This window comes from Myotis nattereri (assembly GCF_964212035.1).
Source record: "Myotis nattereri genome assembly, chromosome: 6".
NCBI classification, from domain to species: Eukaryota; Metazoa; Chordata; class Mammalia; order Chiroptera; family Vespertilionidae; genus Myotis; species Myotis nattereri.
The window spans coordinates 29,403,747-29,420,859 of record NC_138081.1 but is presented as its reverse complement, the minus strand read 5'-3'; the positions used below and the strand labels follow the sequence as shown (position 1 = coordinate 29,420,859).

Below are 17,113 nucleotides of genomic sequence, written 5' to 3'. Positions count from 1 at the left end.
GTTGTGTAGGATATTTTCTGTTTCTCTCTCTCTCGTCTTCCTTCTGCTCTGTGCCCAAAGGGCTGATCTATATATACTACAGCTTCCTTTGCCCTGTGCCTTCCTCTGGGATTGAGGGGGAAAGAAGAGACTAGCAGAACATTAAAGGGGATTGGAAATGAGGGTGGGTATTTATTTCTTGCCTCCCTCCTGCTGGATTAGCACTAGTTCATTGGCTGTCTTATTGCTAAGGTCACAGCTTCGGTGAGATTGTCCTCTCAATGTTGCTGTTCCTCCAGTTCTGTTAACTGCTCCCCCTCTCTTGCACTTAAAAAAAAAAAGGTATCTTTTTCATCAGAGAGGAAGGGAGAGGGAGAGAGAGAAACATCAATGATGAGAATCAATGATGGCTGCCTCCTGCACGCCCCCTACTGGGAATCAAGCCCACAACTTAGGCATGTGCCCAAATTGGGAACTGAACCATGACCTTTGCCTCATGGGTCCACACTCAACCACTAAGTCACACCAGCCAGGCCTCCCTTGCATCTTTAGGTCTAGAGATGGTAATAATACTGCATTCTCCCTTGTTGGTTTCCCTCTATTAAATGTTTCTCAGTTCCCACTGTGAGTGTGCCATGTTTCCTTCCAGGATGCTGATTTATACAATGGTTAAATATTATATTACCTTCTTGGAAAGATTAAAAATTCACATTAGCAGTAGAAAAGTATAAAGACTCTAAATAATTTAGCAGTAAATAATGTCTAAGTTTAGCCTAAGTCTAGTGTTTGTCAACCTTAATTATTCATGGCACCATTTTACTAACAATATCTCTAAAAACATCCCTGAACACATTAGACTATAATAGTCCTTGCCTTAAAATAAACAAAGCCAAATATAATGGTTTATAGTCTTGATGACTATGAATAACCATTAGCAATATCTGTAATTGTTCTGTGCTGTGTTCAACATTGATGGCCTGAAGGTCTACTGAGGTATCCAAGCCTAAGGCTGTAAGTCATAGCATTGAGTGTCCCAAATGGCTGTGCCTTTTGAATTCGGTTTAGTTATATAATCCAAGTCTCTCAATATCCAGTTGACAAGTATATCTTACCCATATGCTTCTCTCCCCTGTGCTCTGCATCTTATTTACCATCTCTAGTCTGGCAGGACATCAAATTACCAAAACTAGATAAAGTTATATTGAAAATATTAAATATGCTTAAATAAGCACCTATGATTCCCTAATAAGCACACATTAGTGCCTAAACTTCATGTCTGTTGTGGTTGCTTAAAAACTTTGTCCCCTTATGCTTGATATTTCAGTTACATGGGATGATGCTGTGGATACACTCTTTAAGTCCACTTTTAAAATTCAGATGTGGTAGCTATGTGTATTTCTGGCTTATCAGCACATGAGAGGATTGCATTTTCTGTGCTGAATGGTTATGTGACTAGTTCTGCCCAATGAGTTGAATAGAAGTGTTATGATTTTTAGTCAAGAACTTAATTGTGAGAAACTCCAAAGCTGCCCCCGCCCCACCCCATTTTTTTTGGTCACAACTAGCTCTGTTCCACAGAGTAGATGTTCCATCAGTATGGGTCCCTATAATGTATGTGAAGCTTAAGTGAGAAATAAATCTAAGTTACTTTCAGATTGGGTGTTTCTTAGCCTATTCTGATTTACTTCAAAAAGGTTTTTCTGCAAAAACAGAAAAGGGTTCGATCGAAATGAAAGTGATAACATCACATGGTTTTTATTAACAGTTAAGGAAAATGAGCATGAGTTACAAAAGCAGTTGAACTCATACAAAAGCTTTAACTGGTTTCATAAAAAATGGTCAGGCACGTGTAGTCATAGCTGTGTGTAGTGAATAGTCACACAGTTTTAAACCCCTGAGTTCCACCACTTATTAGCTAGTAATCTACCTGGAGGCTCAAATATTTTATGTATAAAATTAGGGTAATATAGGATTACTAGATAATCCTATATAATAAAAGCCTAATATTCTAAGTGTCCGATCGACTGATCAGCCGTTCAACCAAACTGTAATATGCTAATGTTATGTGAAGGCCGCTCAACTGCTCGCTATGAAGTGCATTGACCACCAGGGGGCAGATGCCCCAACTGGTAGGTTAGCTTTCTGCTGGGGTCCGGCAGATTGGGACGCCCTGGAGCCCTCCCGCGGTTCCTCCCCAGCTGGCCAACCTCTCGCGTCTCTCCCCAGCCCAATTATGCACCGGTGAGATCCCTCAGCTGGCCTGCGCCCTCTCGCAATCCAGGACCCCTCGGTGGATGTTGGAGAGCTGGTTTCAGCCTGATCCCGCAGGCCAGGCCGAGGGGCCCCACTGGTTCATGAATTTGTGCACTGGGCCTCTAGTCAAATTATAAAAGTCACCTGACAATACTACCCTTAATAAATGGCATTCCTTACTATATTAACTGACTAGTCTGGCAATATATATCAAATTATAGAATTACTATTAATTCTTCCAGTCAAAACTTAATGCATACAATTGGCTTACTTCATTGAGGTCAAATATATATTTTCCTGCCTGGCTGGTGTGGCTCAGTGGTTGAGCATCAACCTTAGACCAGGTGGTCACAATTCAATTCCTGGTCAAGGCACATGCCTGCCTGGGTTTTGGGCTCAATCCCCAGTAGGAAGTGTGTAGGAGGCAGCCAATCAATGATCCTCATCACTGATGTTTCTCTTTCCCCTTCTCCCTTTCTCTCTGAAATTAATTAAAATTATATATATAATTTATGTAAGTAGAGGCCCAGTGCACGAATTCATGCACCAATAGGGTCCCTCAGCCTGGTCTGCAGGATCGGGCCAAAACTGGCTCTCTGACATCCCCCAAGAGGTCCTGGATTGCGAGAGGGTGAAGGCCAGGCCGAGGGACCCACCTGATGCATGATCTGGGCCAGGGAGGGACGCAGGAGGTTGGCCAGCCAAGGAAGGACTGAGGGAGGGCTCCAGGGCATGTTTGACCCATCTCGTCAGTCCTGATGGGCCCAACCCCAGCAGCAAGCTCACCTACAGGTTGGAGCATCTGCCCCCTGGTGGTCAGTGCACATCATAGCAAGTGGTTTAGCAGCCTTAGCATATCATTAGCATATTATGCTTTGATTGGTTGAATGGCCTACCGGACAACCAGACGCTTAGCATATTAGGCTTTTATTATATAGGACACACACACACACACACACATTTTTTTTTTAAATATATTTTATTGATTTTTTTTTTTTTTTTTTTTTACAGAGAGGAAGGAGAGGGATAGAAAGTTAGAAACATCAATGAGAGAGAGACATCGATGAGCTGCCTCCCGCACACCCCCTACTGGGGATGTGCCCGCATCCAAGGTACATGCCCTTGACTGGAATCAAACCTGGGACCCTTGAGTCCGCAGGCCGATGCTCTATCCACTGAGCCAAACCAGTCAGGGCGCACACACACACATTTTAAAAATACATTTCCTTAGCTTTTCTTTCAATATTCTGCTTAGGTTAGTTACCCCACCATAATAAAGAAACATTGTTAGATCCTTTTAAATCAGTCATTAATTTTCATTCAGATATAAGGAAGCATACACACACCACACACACACACATTTATTCAAGGAATCAGGGAATGTATAGTATAAACATGTATAGCAAACATGACTTTGTGTATTTTTTTCAAAACTAAAAACTTCATTGTCTATATGTAAAGAAATTGTGCTACTTATGCTCCCACTTCACTTTGAAATTACACTGCTGGAAACCTGAATAGAAAACATTCTCTTAATTATGAAAAGGAGTGGGGTACTACTCGCTGGTGACCAAAATCTGGAGACCATCTTTCATATTTAAAATTACATTTAAAACAAAACCCAGAAAATGAGATTCTGTAGCCAACTTTCGGGACCAAAATACCCTTTTGAAGTGGTCTGGCTGGAAGGGGATGTGACCAGATGTGATTGCATGCCCAGGCTGTGTGAAGTTGTGGGAATAAAAAAGCACTTAGGAAAAGCGACTATTGGGGGGAATAAATGAAGGCTGCAGTGTGCTGCAAAATGGCCAATGGCATTTGTAAGTTTTTCTTTGAACGAAGATTGCATTTTTCTTGTTTTGCTTTAGTAATCACATTACTTACATGTCAGCAACATGTCAACTACTCACTATTTATATCATCCTAATGAGGGAAATTGTCCAAAACCAAGTAACCAAATTTTAAAACACCATCTGATAACTTCCTATATACAAGGTCTCAACTCATAGTTCTTTCTTATTAGGTACTAGTGACTGGTGCAAGGATTTGTGCACATTGAAAGGAAATTAATTAGAAGGTGGCCGGCAGGACAGGGCTGGGTGAGAGGGGTCAAACTCACCCTGGAGCCAACCTCCTGCAGTCCCTCCCCGGCGAGCCACACCTGGGGTGGTGGTGTGGCTCAAAGGGCATCTGTGGAGTGAGCAGGGTCCCTCTGGCGGTGGGGTCCTTTGGCCTGGCTTATGGAAATTGGGCCAAAACCGATTATGACATCCCTCGAGGAGTCCAGGAGTGCGAGAGGGCACTCTGCAAAATTGCTGTCCTACAGGGTGTGGAAGGCAAACGCAAGTGTGCAGTAAACCAGATTTGGGGCCAACAATGCCCCAGCAACAACATAACCCACAGCTGAAGGTGGAATCATGTGGCCCTGTGAGGAATCGGAGCTCCCTCCTCTCTGGTTTTGGGGTGTGTCACCTGAGAACCTCTGCTGCCAAGTCATTGCAGCTCGGCAGCTCCTGTGTTGAGCATCTGCCCCCTGTTGGTCATTGTGCATCATAGCAACCAATTGGACACTTAGCATATTAGCCTTTATATATATATATAAGGCCCGGTGCACAAAAATTTGTGCATTCGGGCGGAGGGGGGGAGGGGGTCCCTCAGTCCGGCCTATGCCCTCTCACAGTCTGGGACCCCTCGGGAGATAACGACCTGCTGGCTTAGGCCTGCTCCCAGGTGGCAGAGGGCAGGCCCAATCCCTAGGTGCAGCCCCTGGTCGGGCTCAGTGCAGGGCCGATTGGGGAGTTGGGGCGCCGCCCCGTCATGCACAGAGCAGGGCAGATTGGGAGGTTGTGATGCCACCCTCAGTCACGCTCAGGGCAGGGCCCATCAAGGGGTTGGGGCACCACCCTCTATCACCCACAGAGCAGGGCCGATCAGGGGGTTGGGGCGCTGCCACTGTCACACTCAGGGCAGGGCCGATGGGGAGGTTATGGCTCTACCCTGTCACACACAGAGCAGGGCCCGTGGGGGGGGCAGGGGGGGGGGTGGTTGGGGAGCTCCCCCCTATCAGGCACAGAGCAGGGCTGCTCAGGGGGTTGGGGCCCCGCCCCCTGTCACACACAGAGCTGCAGGGCGATCAGGGGGTTTAGGCGCTGCCCCGTCACGCTGATCCCGGTGCCGGGAGGCATATTACCCTTTTACTATATAGGGTAGAGGCCTGGTGCATGGGTGGGGCTGGCTGGTTTGCCCTGAGGGTGTCCTGGATCAGGGTGGGGGTCCCCACTGGGGTGCCTGGCCAGTCTGGGTGAGGGGCTGAGGGCTGTTTTCAGGCTGGGAGTGACTGAAGTTCCCAACCGCTCCTTTTTTTTTTTTTATTCTGGGCCAGCTTTACCTTGAGGCTTGGCTCCAGCTCTTAGGCCTCCGTGGCTGAAAGTAGGTTTCTGGCCTTTGCTTACAATGTTGTGAATCTGCTGGCTGAAGTCCGGCGGTATTTGTTACAATGTTTCTTAAACTGCCCGCTCAGAGGCCTGCAGCCGCAGGCGGGGAACGTTGGTTTCCTCTGTCACTGAGGCAAGCAAGCCTCATGTTAGTTTCAAGCTGCCTGGCTGCCGGCCGCCATCTTGGCTGACAGTTAATTTGCATATCTCACTGATTAGCCAATGAAAAGGGTTGTGGTCTTAGGCCAATTACCATGTTTCTTTTATTAGTGTAGATACACACACACACACACACACACACACACACACACACACTAGAGGCCTAATGCACGAAGATTCATGTAAGAATGGGCCTCCGTTCCCCTGGCTGCTAGCACTTTCTTCGCTCTGTCCTGGAGCTGCCTTTCTGCCTTCCATGCTGCCCAGAGGCCTGGAGCGGCTGGGGCAGTGTTAAACGTCTGATTCGTTGCCATGGCGATGACACAAGCGTCCCGCCCCATGCCGCTTGGAGCCTGCCATGCAAATTAACCTGCCATCTTTGTTGGGTTAATTTGCACACTCACTCCTGACTGGCTGGTGGGCATCATGAAGGTATGGTCAATTTGCATCTTTCTCTTTTTTTAAAAAATATATTTTATTGATTTTTTACAGAGAGGAAGGGAGAGAGAGATAGAGAGTAAGAAACATCGATGAGAGAGAAACATCGATCAGCTGCCTCCTGCACATCTCCCACTGGGGATATGCCCACAACCCAGGTATATGCCCTTGACCGGAATCGAACCTGGGACCTTTCAGTCCGCAGGCCAACGCTCTATCCACTGAGCCAAAACGGTTTCGGCATCTTTCTCTTTTATTAGTGTAGATAGAAGATAAGAAATCTCCCAGGATATGAGTATTCCTGTAATAAAATAGCCAGGTTAAATAACTTAGCCCCAATCACAAAACAGCAAAGATTTAAAAAACCAAGGATTCCAAGGTCCCCTCTTAATCCTTTTACCCTGCTGTAAGTTTCAAGAATGGAGTATGTTAAGTGCTGAACTGTCCTGAACAGATGGAAGCAAATCTTTAAAACACAAATACTGTTTTTCACTCAAATTTCAGTCTTTTATTTGGTTTTAACTGTTGTTTTAAAAAAGACACAGACAAGGACCTTTTAAGATGACCTATGTACGCTTGTTTCAGATTACTGAAAGAAACATTTATCAAGCCCTCTTGTGCCAAACACTTGTTTAAATTAATTAAAAACCTATAGTTATATAATTAATTTATGAGAAAATTGAAGCTCAGAAGATGACCCTAACCAGTTATTTGGTGGAATTGAACTTCAAATCAAGGACTTCCCCTTCTATATATACTGTTTCTCCTCAGTACAGAATAGTACGTAATGGTTCAAAACTATCTAAATCTCTAAAAAGCAGTTTAAAATGAAAAGCACTTTTAATAAATAATTGTCATGACTCTAAGAAATTGTCTATAAGGAGCTTACTAAAATGACAACTTCATTTAATCATTCATGAAAAAAAAACTACTTCAAATGGTGCTAGTTACTAAGTGAAACCAATTCAGTCTTAACATGTTCTAAAGTTAATTTTAAGCAAAAACAATGTCAGTGATGATAAATGCATCTCATTTATTTAGATGTTTAAGCTCTCGCACTAAATTTTTACAAGCTGGTGAACACTGACAAATTATTTCTCCCACAGAACTATAACCACACATTCCCAAACAGTATAAATATATGGTTGAACTAACATCAATACATATCACCATTTTATCAATTACATAATAAAACAAATTATCAAGTATCCAAATATTAAGTTACACAGCTCAAAAGGCATATAAAATATTAGATGTCTGCTCAATTCATTAGCAGAAACCCACTTCTTTTTTTTTGCAAGAGGGTTGGAAGGAAAAAAAAAAATCACACTTCAAACAAAAATAAGTTGGTAAACTTCAGAATGTATGAAAAAAATACAAGAATTCAGAATTTTTATGATTAAGAATCGTTTTAGCTACAATAAAGCATGTCTACCTTTAAAAAAATATTTACCAAAGAGCATATTCTACATGTTCCACACAAGACAAAGGCAACATTTTACTAAAAATACTTAATAGCCCCCTCTCATTCTTTTCTCAGGCCCTCCCTATAGGTTGCACATTAAGTGCAAACATTAAAATTAACTGTAAGGCTTTTTGTCTGGAGACATTAAAGACATGTGCTTCTATACAATGCAGATTTTCAAAATGGAGGCTTTCCATAACAGCACAAAATGAGATTTATAGAAAGACATTAAATAAGACTTTGTATAAAAATCAAAAAAGTTGAGCAAACCTGATGTGTACTTGTATGAATGTGGGAGATGTAAACATAAAGTGAGCAGGCAAATAACCATATAGACCCTACTTTCTATGTTTGAAATGACTGAAGGGATAAACCACATAAGGTCCAGAGTGTTCATAGTTCCTGGGATTTTAGTTCTGTATCAAACTAAAATATACAAGTATTGTGCTGGGTATTTTGGCACCTAATCTTTCTAAATCTCTTATATTTTGGTGAGATTCTGACATGGGAATAGATTTAAAGACATAACTCAATACTGCATGATTTCAGGAAAAGTAAATTGGTACAAATGATAAGCAGATTTTAAATGCTGAACAGTAAGAATCTTTTACTGTGTCAAAATAGGTTGATCATAAACCAAACACAGAGGTTGCAATTCCATCAAGCTTGTGGCCTGGTAAAACTGATTTTCAACCCTCTTTTGGAAGCTTCATTAGACTTATTCACCAAGCCAACATGTTGGCTAATACATATGACAAATTAGGTCCTATCTCAAGTTCCACTTTCAAGGCAATGGCATCAGGCACCCGTTTTATTGAATGCAACAGTTGTTTCTATGACCACTGGACTCTTTGAAGCGCAGCCGCATTTTAGGACGATACTTCTCCAAATATAGAAGTTGCTTGCTGTTAAAAGCTCCACGCCGCTTTCTGAAAGGAAAAAACAAAACATGTAAGTAATTAAAGCAAAAGCCCTCCATTAATAAGATTCACTGTGCTACAGGCAGTTATGACCACTCTTTTGGTACCAGGTGGCACGAAATCTGTGCACTGGGGTGTGTATGTGTGTGCGTGTGTCCCCCTCAGCCCAGCCTGCACCCTCTCCAATCTGGGACCCGTTGGGGGATGTCCAACTGCCGGTTTAGGCCCAATCCCACCGGGATCGGCAATCAGACATCCCTCTCACAATCCGGGACTGCTGGCTCCCAACCGTTCACCTGCCTGATTGCCCTTAACCCCTTCTGCCTGCCAGCCCGATCACCCCCTAACCACTCCCCTGCCAGCCCGATTGCCCTCAACTGCCCTCCCCTGAAGGCCTGGTCACCCCCAACTGCTCCCCCTTGCTGGCCATCTTGTGACCACACGGGGGTGGCCATCTTGTGGGAGGGTGTGATGGTCAATTTGCTATTACCTCTTTATTATATAGGATTACTACACTGTGACCTAACGCAGAAATATGGATAAGCATACATGTGTAAATGGAATGCAAAAAAGAGAAAAGATCTTTACTTCTAGGTTTTAATACTATCTTAAAAATGGTCAGATCAGCTGCTAGAAAAAAATTTGCTTTCACAGTAATATAAAATTAAACTCACTCCCATACAATGAAAAAGTAAAAAAAAATTTATTACTTACTGTCTTATGAACTGTACTGCATCTTCATATTTCATTCCACCTTCAATTAATGCTAGGGCAACAAGCACTGGAGCTCTGGTAAGGCAAGAATTTTGATAAATCATTTTCACAAAACCAAGCCCTGAATAATTCAATATTCTAAACATCCCCTAATACAATACTATTATTTATTACACTTCCTATATAAGCAATACATGTAGTAAATGTTGACTTACATTAAAAAATTAAGTACCAGTATTTTCATATCAAACCTAGATTTTATCTAGAATCAAAAATAAACTATGCGCTTAACTATTATAAAGCCTAGAAGTTAAAGCTTGTATTATTGGAAAAGAATCTTGAAAATATTTAGGGGAGTGCACAGGTGTTGATAACTGCAGACAATTTTTTTCCTAAATTCCAAGCACTGAAAAATATTTACTACTTAAAAAAAATTTTGTTTTTAAATTTCATTAACTCCCTTCTAAAGATCTTCTAGAAATATGCTTTCTAGGGTAACTAGTTCCTACCAAATCAGATTGCTAGGATCAAGGACCGTATCAAAAGTACACCACATGCAAACTACCTTAGAGAGAATTCACAATCTTTCTTCCCAATAGGCTTAACAATGACTCCAATACCATGGATATAACCTAGCACACATGATTAACTGTATAAGTGATTATGCACACAGAGCCAAGTGTAAATTGTAGCTATAGCATTTGTTAGTTCCAGCTGTACTAAAGTACTACTTTTTAATTTAGTTCAGTAAGTAATTTAACAAAGTAAATTGATTCACAAAGTGATTACTGAGTTTTTATTGGAGTCAGCATCAAGTTTTACTAAAAATAAGACCAATACCATTAACTGGATTTGAGAAATTCTCTTACCTTCCAAGGCCTGCAACACAATGTACAGCAATACAACAACCAGGTTCTTCACGAAACTTAATTTTTACAAGACTTAACCAATCATCAACAATCTGGTTGGACGGTGGTGCACCATCATCGAAAGGCCAATCCTAAGTCAAAAAAAGAAACATTTTAGATTTTTAATATAATACCACTAATAATTCTAAATTTAACTCATTTTCAAATGCATCTTAACATATTTAAACTTGTTTTATGATACTCCAATGTCAATGAAATGTAAATGCCAAATCTTTATAAAAATCTTTTAATGCTTCAAACCCTTGCTTAGCTGCACCTTTATTTTGGAATTAAGATACAGCACAATTTTGTGACAATTTAAAAAATTAAGCTTAAGTCAATGATTTATTTCAATAAACTTTTATAGCACAGTATCATAAAGACAGGAATTATCAAATACTTACAAGAACTTGGATGCCTTCTTTCTCCACCAGAGTAGTGTCATAAGTTGCTTCACATACTCTTACTATTGTGGTAACGCCATACTTCTTAAGTTCCTGGATAAAACACATAAAAAAAATACTCAGTAACCTGTATACCATGTCACTATTGTCACCATTTGCCATTTTGAGTATCTCTCCAATAGGTATTGAAGGTTACCAAAAAATCATGAAATGAATGGCATAACCTATGTATATTTAATAGGGAAGTGAGATCTTTTTTTAAAAATGACAATACTAAAATAGCATAAAAGGATAAGGGAATGTTAAACATTACATTTTTTAATAAATTAAAAGTTAAAAAAAAAATATTCCCAGCCCTAGCCAGGTTGGCTCAGTTGATATAGTGTCAGCCCAAGGACTGAAGTGTTCCAGGTTCAATGTACCTGGGTTGCAGAGGCTTGATCCCCTGCCCTGGCTGGGTGTGTGGGAGGCAACCAATTGATGCGTCATCTCTCTCACATTGATGTTTCTCTCTGTCTCTCCCACTCCAGTCCACTCTTTAAAAAAATAAAATAAAATAATCAATGGAAAAATATCCTCTGGTGAAGATTAACTAACAACAGAAAAATCCCAGGCCCTCCATATAGTGAAGTTTTGTTTATAGTTATGGTGACCTACTGGTTAGTTGGAAATGAAGCACTAATGAAAGAGAATTAGAAGTGATTCAGAAATAAAAGTAAACAGAACCAAAGGAATGACTTGACTTAACTCCTTAAATTACATGTGCAGTACAGTATGTAATTTAGAGCCTTAAAAGTACGTATATTCAGAGACTCAAACCCCATATCACTTAAAACTATCACTTCAAGAATCATACTGCATTTACTAAAATCTTAACTCTTCTGTCTTTTAAAAAAAATTATATATATATTGCTTGACATCAAGACTATTCTATGATCTGCAAGGCCTATTGTTTCTGAGCATCTGCACATATTTGTAAAATACATATGCGTCCAAATACATCATTCAGCATTACATTCCTTCCTTATAGTCAAAAGAGGCAGGCAGCGAGGCAGTTTTGGTGTGACAGCAACCATTAGGAAGCAGAATTAGTTAACTGAAAATTGGATTGTATATATCAAATGGGGTCCAAGATATACATTAATTTTGGCTTATGGTATTAGCCATTACACAAAGCTGATATATAAACAATCCATGTAAATGGCAACCCACCTCCTACAAATTTCATATAAGCAAGAGCCATACTATTAACACTGTCCACATAAATCTAAGGTAAGCAAACTTCGAAGCATGAAGAACTAGATGTTAACTTATAAATCTAAAGCAACTCAAGTACATGTTCGTGAAATGTGTAACAATTTACCTTTAACTTAAAGACAACACTGATACTTCATTTCTGGGACTTGGAACTGTAGGCATTTATCTCAGAATTTTCCAAAATATTCTGTTATACAAAAAGCTCCACTATCAAACTGTAAACAGTTCAAGAAAATTTATAAAAAGTATCAAACCTTACCTCTATGAATTTGTTTAAGGTCGCATTGGTTGGATTGTGTGTAATAAGAAATCTCATGTTCTTGTATGTGACTTCCACAGGAGCTGGGCGGTTCATTCGAGCCATGATAATTTAGTTAAAAAACACTCAATAAAGTTATGAAAGAATTTAAAAATTGAATACAGAAATGATGCAAAGAAACTGAGTCTACTTCAATATACTCCACTGGAAATTCTCAGTGCTTTGAGTGAAGTTGGGAGTAATGGGAAATGACATGAACCTCCTAACAAGAAGCAGCAGTTCTTCAATCCAGTAATACTGAGGCAATAGAGAGGAGGTGCACTGAGGTTTACCCCATCCAGGTCAGAACTCTTGTAAAATGCTCTGCAGTTTTCAATTCAACACCTCTGCGTCCAGGTTAACCACTCATATGGGGGCTTCTTGGTGGAGCAGTAATGAATTTCTACAGTTCACTTGTCTGCATAGAGGTCGTGCTGTGCCTGGCAATAATCTCCACTGCCCTTCAGAAACTCCATAAATGTGTGACCAAGAACACCACAGAACTGCTGTTTAAAAAAGAAAGGGAGAGAGAAAGAGAAAGTTATTTTCCAATTCAAAAGGAACTTGTTATTCTATTAAAGTACTAAGTACACAATGATCTTTTCAAATTTGGGTCCAAGCTACCTTTTTAACTTCTCCTTGAACTACGAAAATAATACAAGAATTACAGGTTTCATCAATATGCATAAAACAAGCATTCACAAATAAGATTATTTAAGTTGAAATTAATGATCTAAAACACTCCTCCCTCAAAGAATACCACTACCATATCTGGACAATGTCCCTTTTAATAGTTAGTTGGTTGTTTTACATTGTTACAAAATATATGTACAACTTTCTATATTGATTTTTTCAACTAATAAAGTGTTTTTTACATATAAAGTTTATGAAAACTTTGAAGCTGTTAGACTTCCCATAATTTACTTACTTTTCTAAAGACAACCAATATATTGTTGAAAAACAAACAAAAAACTGGTTCTCGAAAATGATTACATATAAATTATGTCATTTGATCCTTAATGACCAATTAATTTATCATTTTCTTTTAAAGATTTTCCTCATTTTAAGTCTCTGGAAGTTAACAAAGTTGTTATGTGAAGTATTATAAAAATGTATGTTTATAAATGAAAACAAAAAAAACAATTCCTATTTATAACTATAAAAGATAATTTCAATAATATTCTTGTATTTTAAGACCAAAATTTCATTCATCCAGCTTAAAACCAAATCTAATTCAAGAGTAGAGAAGTGGTAGGTAGTGAAAATTACTCTGCACTTCTTTCAGAGGTCTCAAAACCAAGGTAACTACTACCACCAATACAAACATTTATATTTTTCCCAAGTTCCCCGTCAAGAACTAAATCAGTTTTCTGTTGCTATAAAACATTAAATGAATACACACAAGTTATTCTCAGAATATGTACACAAAAAGCATCAATGTCAAATGTTATCTCCTCCCAAGTCGTCTTGTTCATAAGCAGTTTGCTTACTTAGAAGAAAAGGAATATTATTAGCATGTTAACAAGAGCACAAAGTGCCAGCCAGCCACTGCTCCAAAAAGGTTATATTTATTCTCATGGGTCTATTGCCAAATAAAATAAAATTTTGTAACAAAAGTTTCCATTAATTTTCTACATTTAAATTTAATATAAGCATTTAAAAATCTTAAAAATTAAACTATGTGTTCCTATTTTCACTTACATCTTTAAATAGACTCCCATGTTAGTCACAGTTTCTAGAAAAACTTAGCTGAAATTTGAATAACCCACACAGAAATCTAGCAGATCACAGAAAATATCCAGTCAGAAACCAAGGTCATTTTTCTGCCAAAACAAAGGTCTTTCTGTAAGATAATTTTTATTATTCCAAATTTGCTCAAATGAGCCCTTGGAGGTTGTTACTTCACTTGCTAGCTGGGTTAAAAAATTAGTGACTCTACTAATTTTTTATCATTAAGGACTCTACTCTTATAGTAACCTGGAAATAATTCCAAGTCTAACCTCACCTCAAATCCTAAATATAACTTTCCTTGAATTAAAAAAAAACACACATGTATTCTTGCAACTTTCTGATAACATACCCTAAATTAAAGAAGCCACTTGTAAAGCTGTTAAAGGCAATGAGTCTTCTCAGTATTCTGATTTCCAGGTAATATTCTTTTGCAATTGTAAGCCAATTTGTAAGCAGTTTTATCAGCAAGAGGAGAAAACAATATAGAAGTAATTCACTTAGTGAATTTGTTATTTTTTTTTAGAGTGGAGCCAGCCAGCGGCTGGAGGGGGTGGGGGGTGGAAAGCACCTCCCAGACCAGCAGGCCCCACCGACACCTATCACCTTTCCTTTCGTCCCCGGGCACCCGCAGCCCTCCCCAGCTTCCTCCCCGGAGGAAACGCGTTCTCTAACAGGCAGCTCAGAAGCAGCAGCGAATGTCTCCTCTCATTCGCGAGTTGCATATAAAACGGGGGGAAAGGGCAATTTCAGAAGCTTACGTCAGATCGGATCGCAGAGTCCAGGCAGTTAACCTGTGTGACAGCTTTACTTCGCTGGGGCCTGTCCACCATCTTATACTTTAGGTAATGCATCTAGAATAAAGCACGTCTGACATGCCGCCGGGTCTCGGGAATGATCTAGCTTTCTGGTTTTCCAACTAACTTACTACCATCAAGCAGAAAACTCATATAAAAGTTACAGGAAGCACTGCCGCAGGATCTGGGTCCCGCGCAGGCCCACTGGAGGCACATAACTGAGTGCGTACCCTCGGCACGAGCGAAAGAGGCTTCCGCGGACACAAGGCGAACCTGACAACCCGGCTCGGGTTGGCGTCGGCGGCCCCGCGCCCACCGGGGAGCACCTCCCGCCGAGGGGTTCCAGGAGCAGCCCTCGGGGAGGGCGCCCGCCAGGGCCACGCCAGGACCGGCAGGGAGCGCGCGCGCCGGGGCCCGGCCGGGGACGCCCCGGCAAGTTTCCCAGGCCATTGCCCGACCTGCCCAGAAGGACAAGACGCAGCTTGCTCCCTCCATTCCGGAGCCCGAAGCGGGCGCAGATCCGGAACAGCTCCAATTGCCAGGTGGAGCCGGGGAGAGCGAGAGAGAGAGAGTGAGAGAGAGAGAGAGAGAGCGAGCGAGCGGGGCGGGGAGTCGGCGCCCTCACCTCGTCGTTCCGCTCCAGACCCCCGAGGGCCGCCCGGCGCACACGGGGCCCGCCAGCGGTGCCCCCTCTCCGCGCCGCAATCACGGGTTCGCGCGGCGCCCCCCGTCAGGCGCGGACGCCGAGGCCATTTTGTGCGGAGGCGCCGGTCCCGGCCGCGGAGCACGAAGGTGGCTGCACCGGGCTCCTGTCCCGCGCCGGGCCCCCCGGGAGGTCCGGGCCGAGGCCGTTGGCAGCCCTGCCTACCCCCACGCCGGGCCGGGTCTGGTGGCGAGCCCGCCGCCGCCGCGCCCTGCCCGTATCCGGCTCCGCAGTGACACGAGCAGCCCGCGCCCCACCCCGGGCCACGTCTCCCGCGCCCCGGGCGGGCCGCGCTCACTCGGCCAAACAAAGGGGCCTCGGGACGCCGCGGGGCCCGGCCCGGGCGCGCCAGGCGACAGGGCCAAGGGCGGAGGCGGCGGTCACAAAGCGGCTTTTGTGGCGCCCCGCCCGGCCCGCGGCGGCGGCGGCCTGAACCGCCCGCGCCCGCCCGCAGCGCAGGCCCGGCCCCACCGAGCGCGCCGCCCCGGGCTCGGAAGGACGAGGAAGCCGGTGCCTTCCGCCGCCAACCGCCCCCCTCCACCGCAGTCCCCGCAGCCGGCCACCACCACCGGCCGGTCGTAGCCCGGCTCCCTCCCAGCCGGGACACATGGAAACGGCGGGCCCGGGCGGCGGGGAGCGGACGCCGGGCTCTGAAACAAAGGCGACGGCGGGGCCGGGGGGGAGCCGGTCGTGGCGTCCCGGCCCGAGAGGCGGCGGTGCGACGGATACTCACAGGAATATGTTTACTCATTGAAGATTGTGGCCTAATCATACAGCCGGTCCCGAGGTGGCGGCGACCCAGACGGCGGCGGTGGAGACGGCTGCAGGGCAGGGGGAGGCAGTGGTCGCGGCGGGGCGGCGGCGGCAGTGCAGACGGCGGCGGGGGCACCACGCTACCATGCAGTGAACCGCTCCGGGAGAGCGCGCAGCCGAGCCGGTCCGCAGTCCACGGGGCCAATACGCGCGCCGAGGCTCCCGTGCGTCACAAACCCTCCCTTTTATAGCCGGCGCGACGTGCGGGGCCCGGGCCGCCAATCACGGCCGGGGGCCCGAGCGCGGGGGCGGAGGTCCGCCCCCTGCCGACGTCACGGCGCGGTGGCTGCCGCCGGCGTGAACCGGTTGATGAATGGCGAGGCGCCCCTGGGCGCGGGAGGGAAGAAGGGAGGGGGCCGTAGTAGGACTCCGGGGGGTGGGCCAGCTCGGGGCCGGGGGAGGGATGGGAGCCCGCGCAGCTTCCGATCTCTGGATCGGGCGGGGGTGGGGGGGTGGGGGGGGATCGCGCCGCCAACCCTGGTTCCTGCGAAAACCACCGAGGGCGGCACACGTTGCACGGAAGGCATGAAGTTTGCCTCCAACTTCGAATGCAGCCCCTTTAGGGCTGGGACCGAGTCTCAGTGCCGACCCTGCCGGCTTCGACCCTAAGCCATCACCGCAGTCATCGTTGCCAGCGGTGCACCTTGGCCTCCGATCTCCGTCATCGCATCATCGTTATGTCGCATGACCGCTGTACCCGATGACTCAACACCTCGAACGCCACGGCCCCAGGCTCCGACCAGAGGAATCCTGGCCGCCGGGGGCACTTTGCAGCGGAAGTGTCACCTCGCCACCCCATGCGATGTTAGCCAGGGAGGGTAGCTCGTGATGCAGATAAAACCC

At 44.1% G+C, this 17,113-nt stretch overlaps 2 protein-coding genes across 3 annotated transcripts; both read right to left on the bottom strand.

Moving 5' to 3' along the window:
- Positions 1 to 7,276: 7,276 nt before the first annotated feature.
- PTP4A1 (protein tyrosine phosphatase 4A1) lies at positions 7,277 to 12,735 on the bottom strand (the record flags this gene model as incomplete). Of its 2 annotated transcripts, none has more annotated exons than XM_081094155.1 (5): positions 7,277 to 8,657; positions 9,363 to 9,437; positions 10,232 to 10,362; positions 10,675 to 10,767; positions 12,191 to 12,735. In XM_081094155.1, the coding sequence occupies 5 exons, from the start codon at positions 12,293 to 12,295 to the stop codon at positions 8,540 to 8,542; spliced, it is 522 nt and encodes a 173-aa protein (XP_080950281.1). In that variant the 3' UTR covers positions 7,277 to 8,539. The 2 variants fall into 2 exon arrangements, with proteins under 2 accessions (XP_080950281.1, XP_080950282.1); XM_081094156.1 differs by having other exon boundaries at positions 7,277 to 8,653; positions 12,191 to 12,295.
- LOC308521242 (uncharacterized protein) lies at positions 12,207 to 16,426 on the bottom strand. The gene is made up of 2 exons (XM_081094157.1): positions 16,191 to 16,426; positions 12,207 to 12,735 (listed from the first exon to the last, which is right to left on the bottom strand). The coding sequence occupies exons 1-2, from the start codon at positions 16,227 to 16,229 to the stop codon at positions 12,640 to 12,642; spliced, it is 135 nt and encodes a 44-aa protein (XP_080950283.1). The 5' UTR covers positions 16,230 to 16,426; the 3' UTR covers positions 12,207 to 12,639.
- Between the last annotated feature and the right edge of the window lie 687 nt (positions 16,427 to 17,113).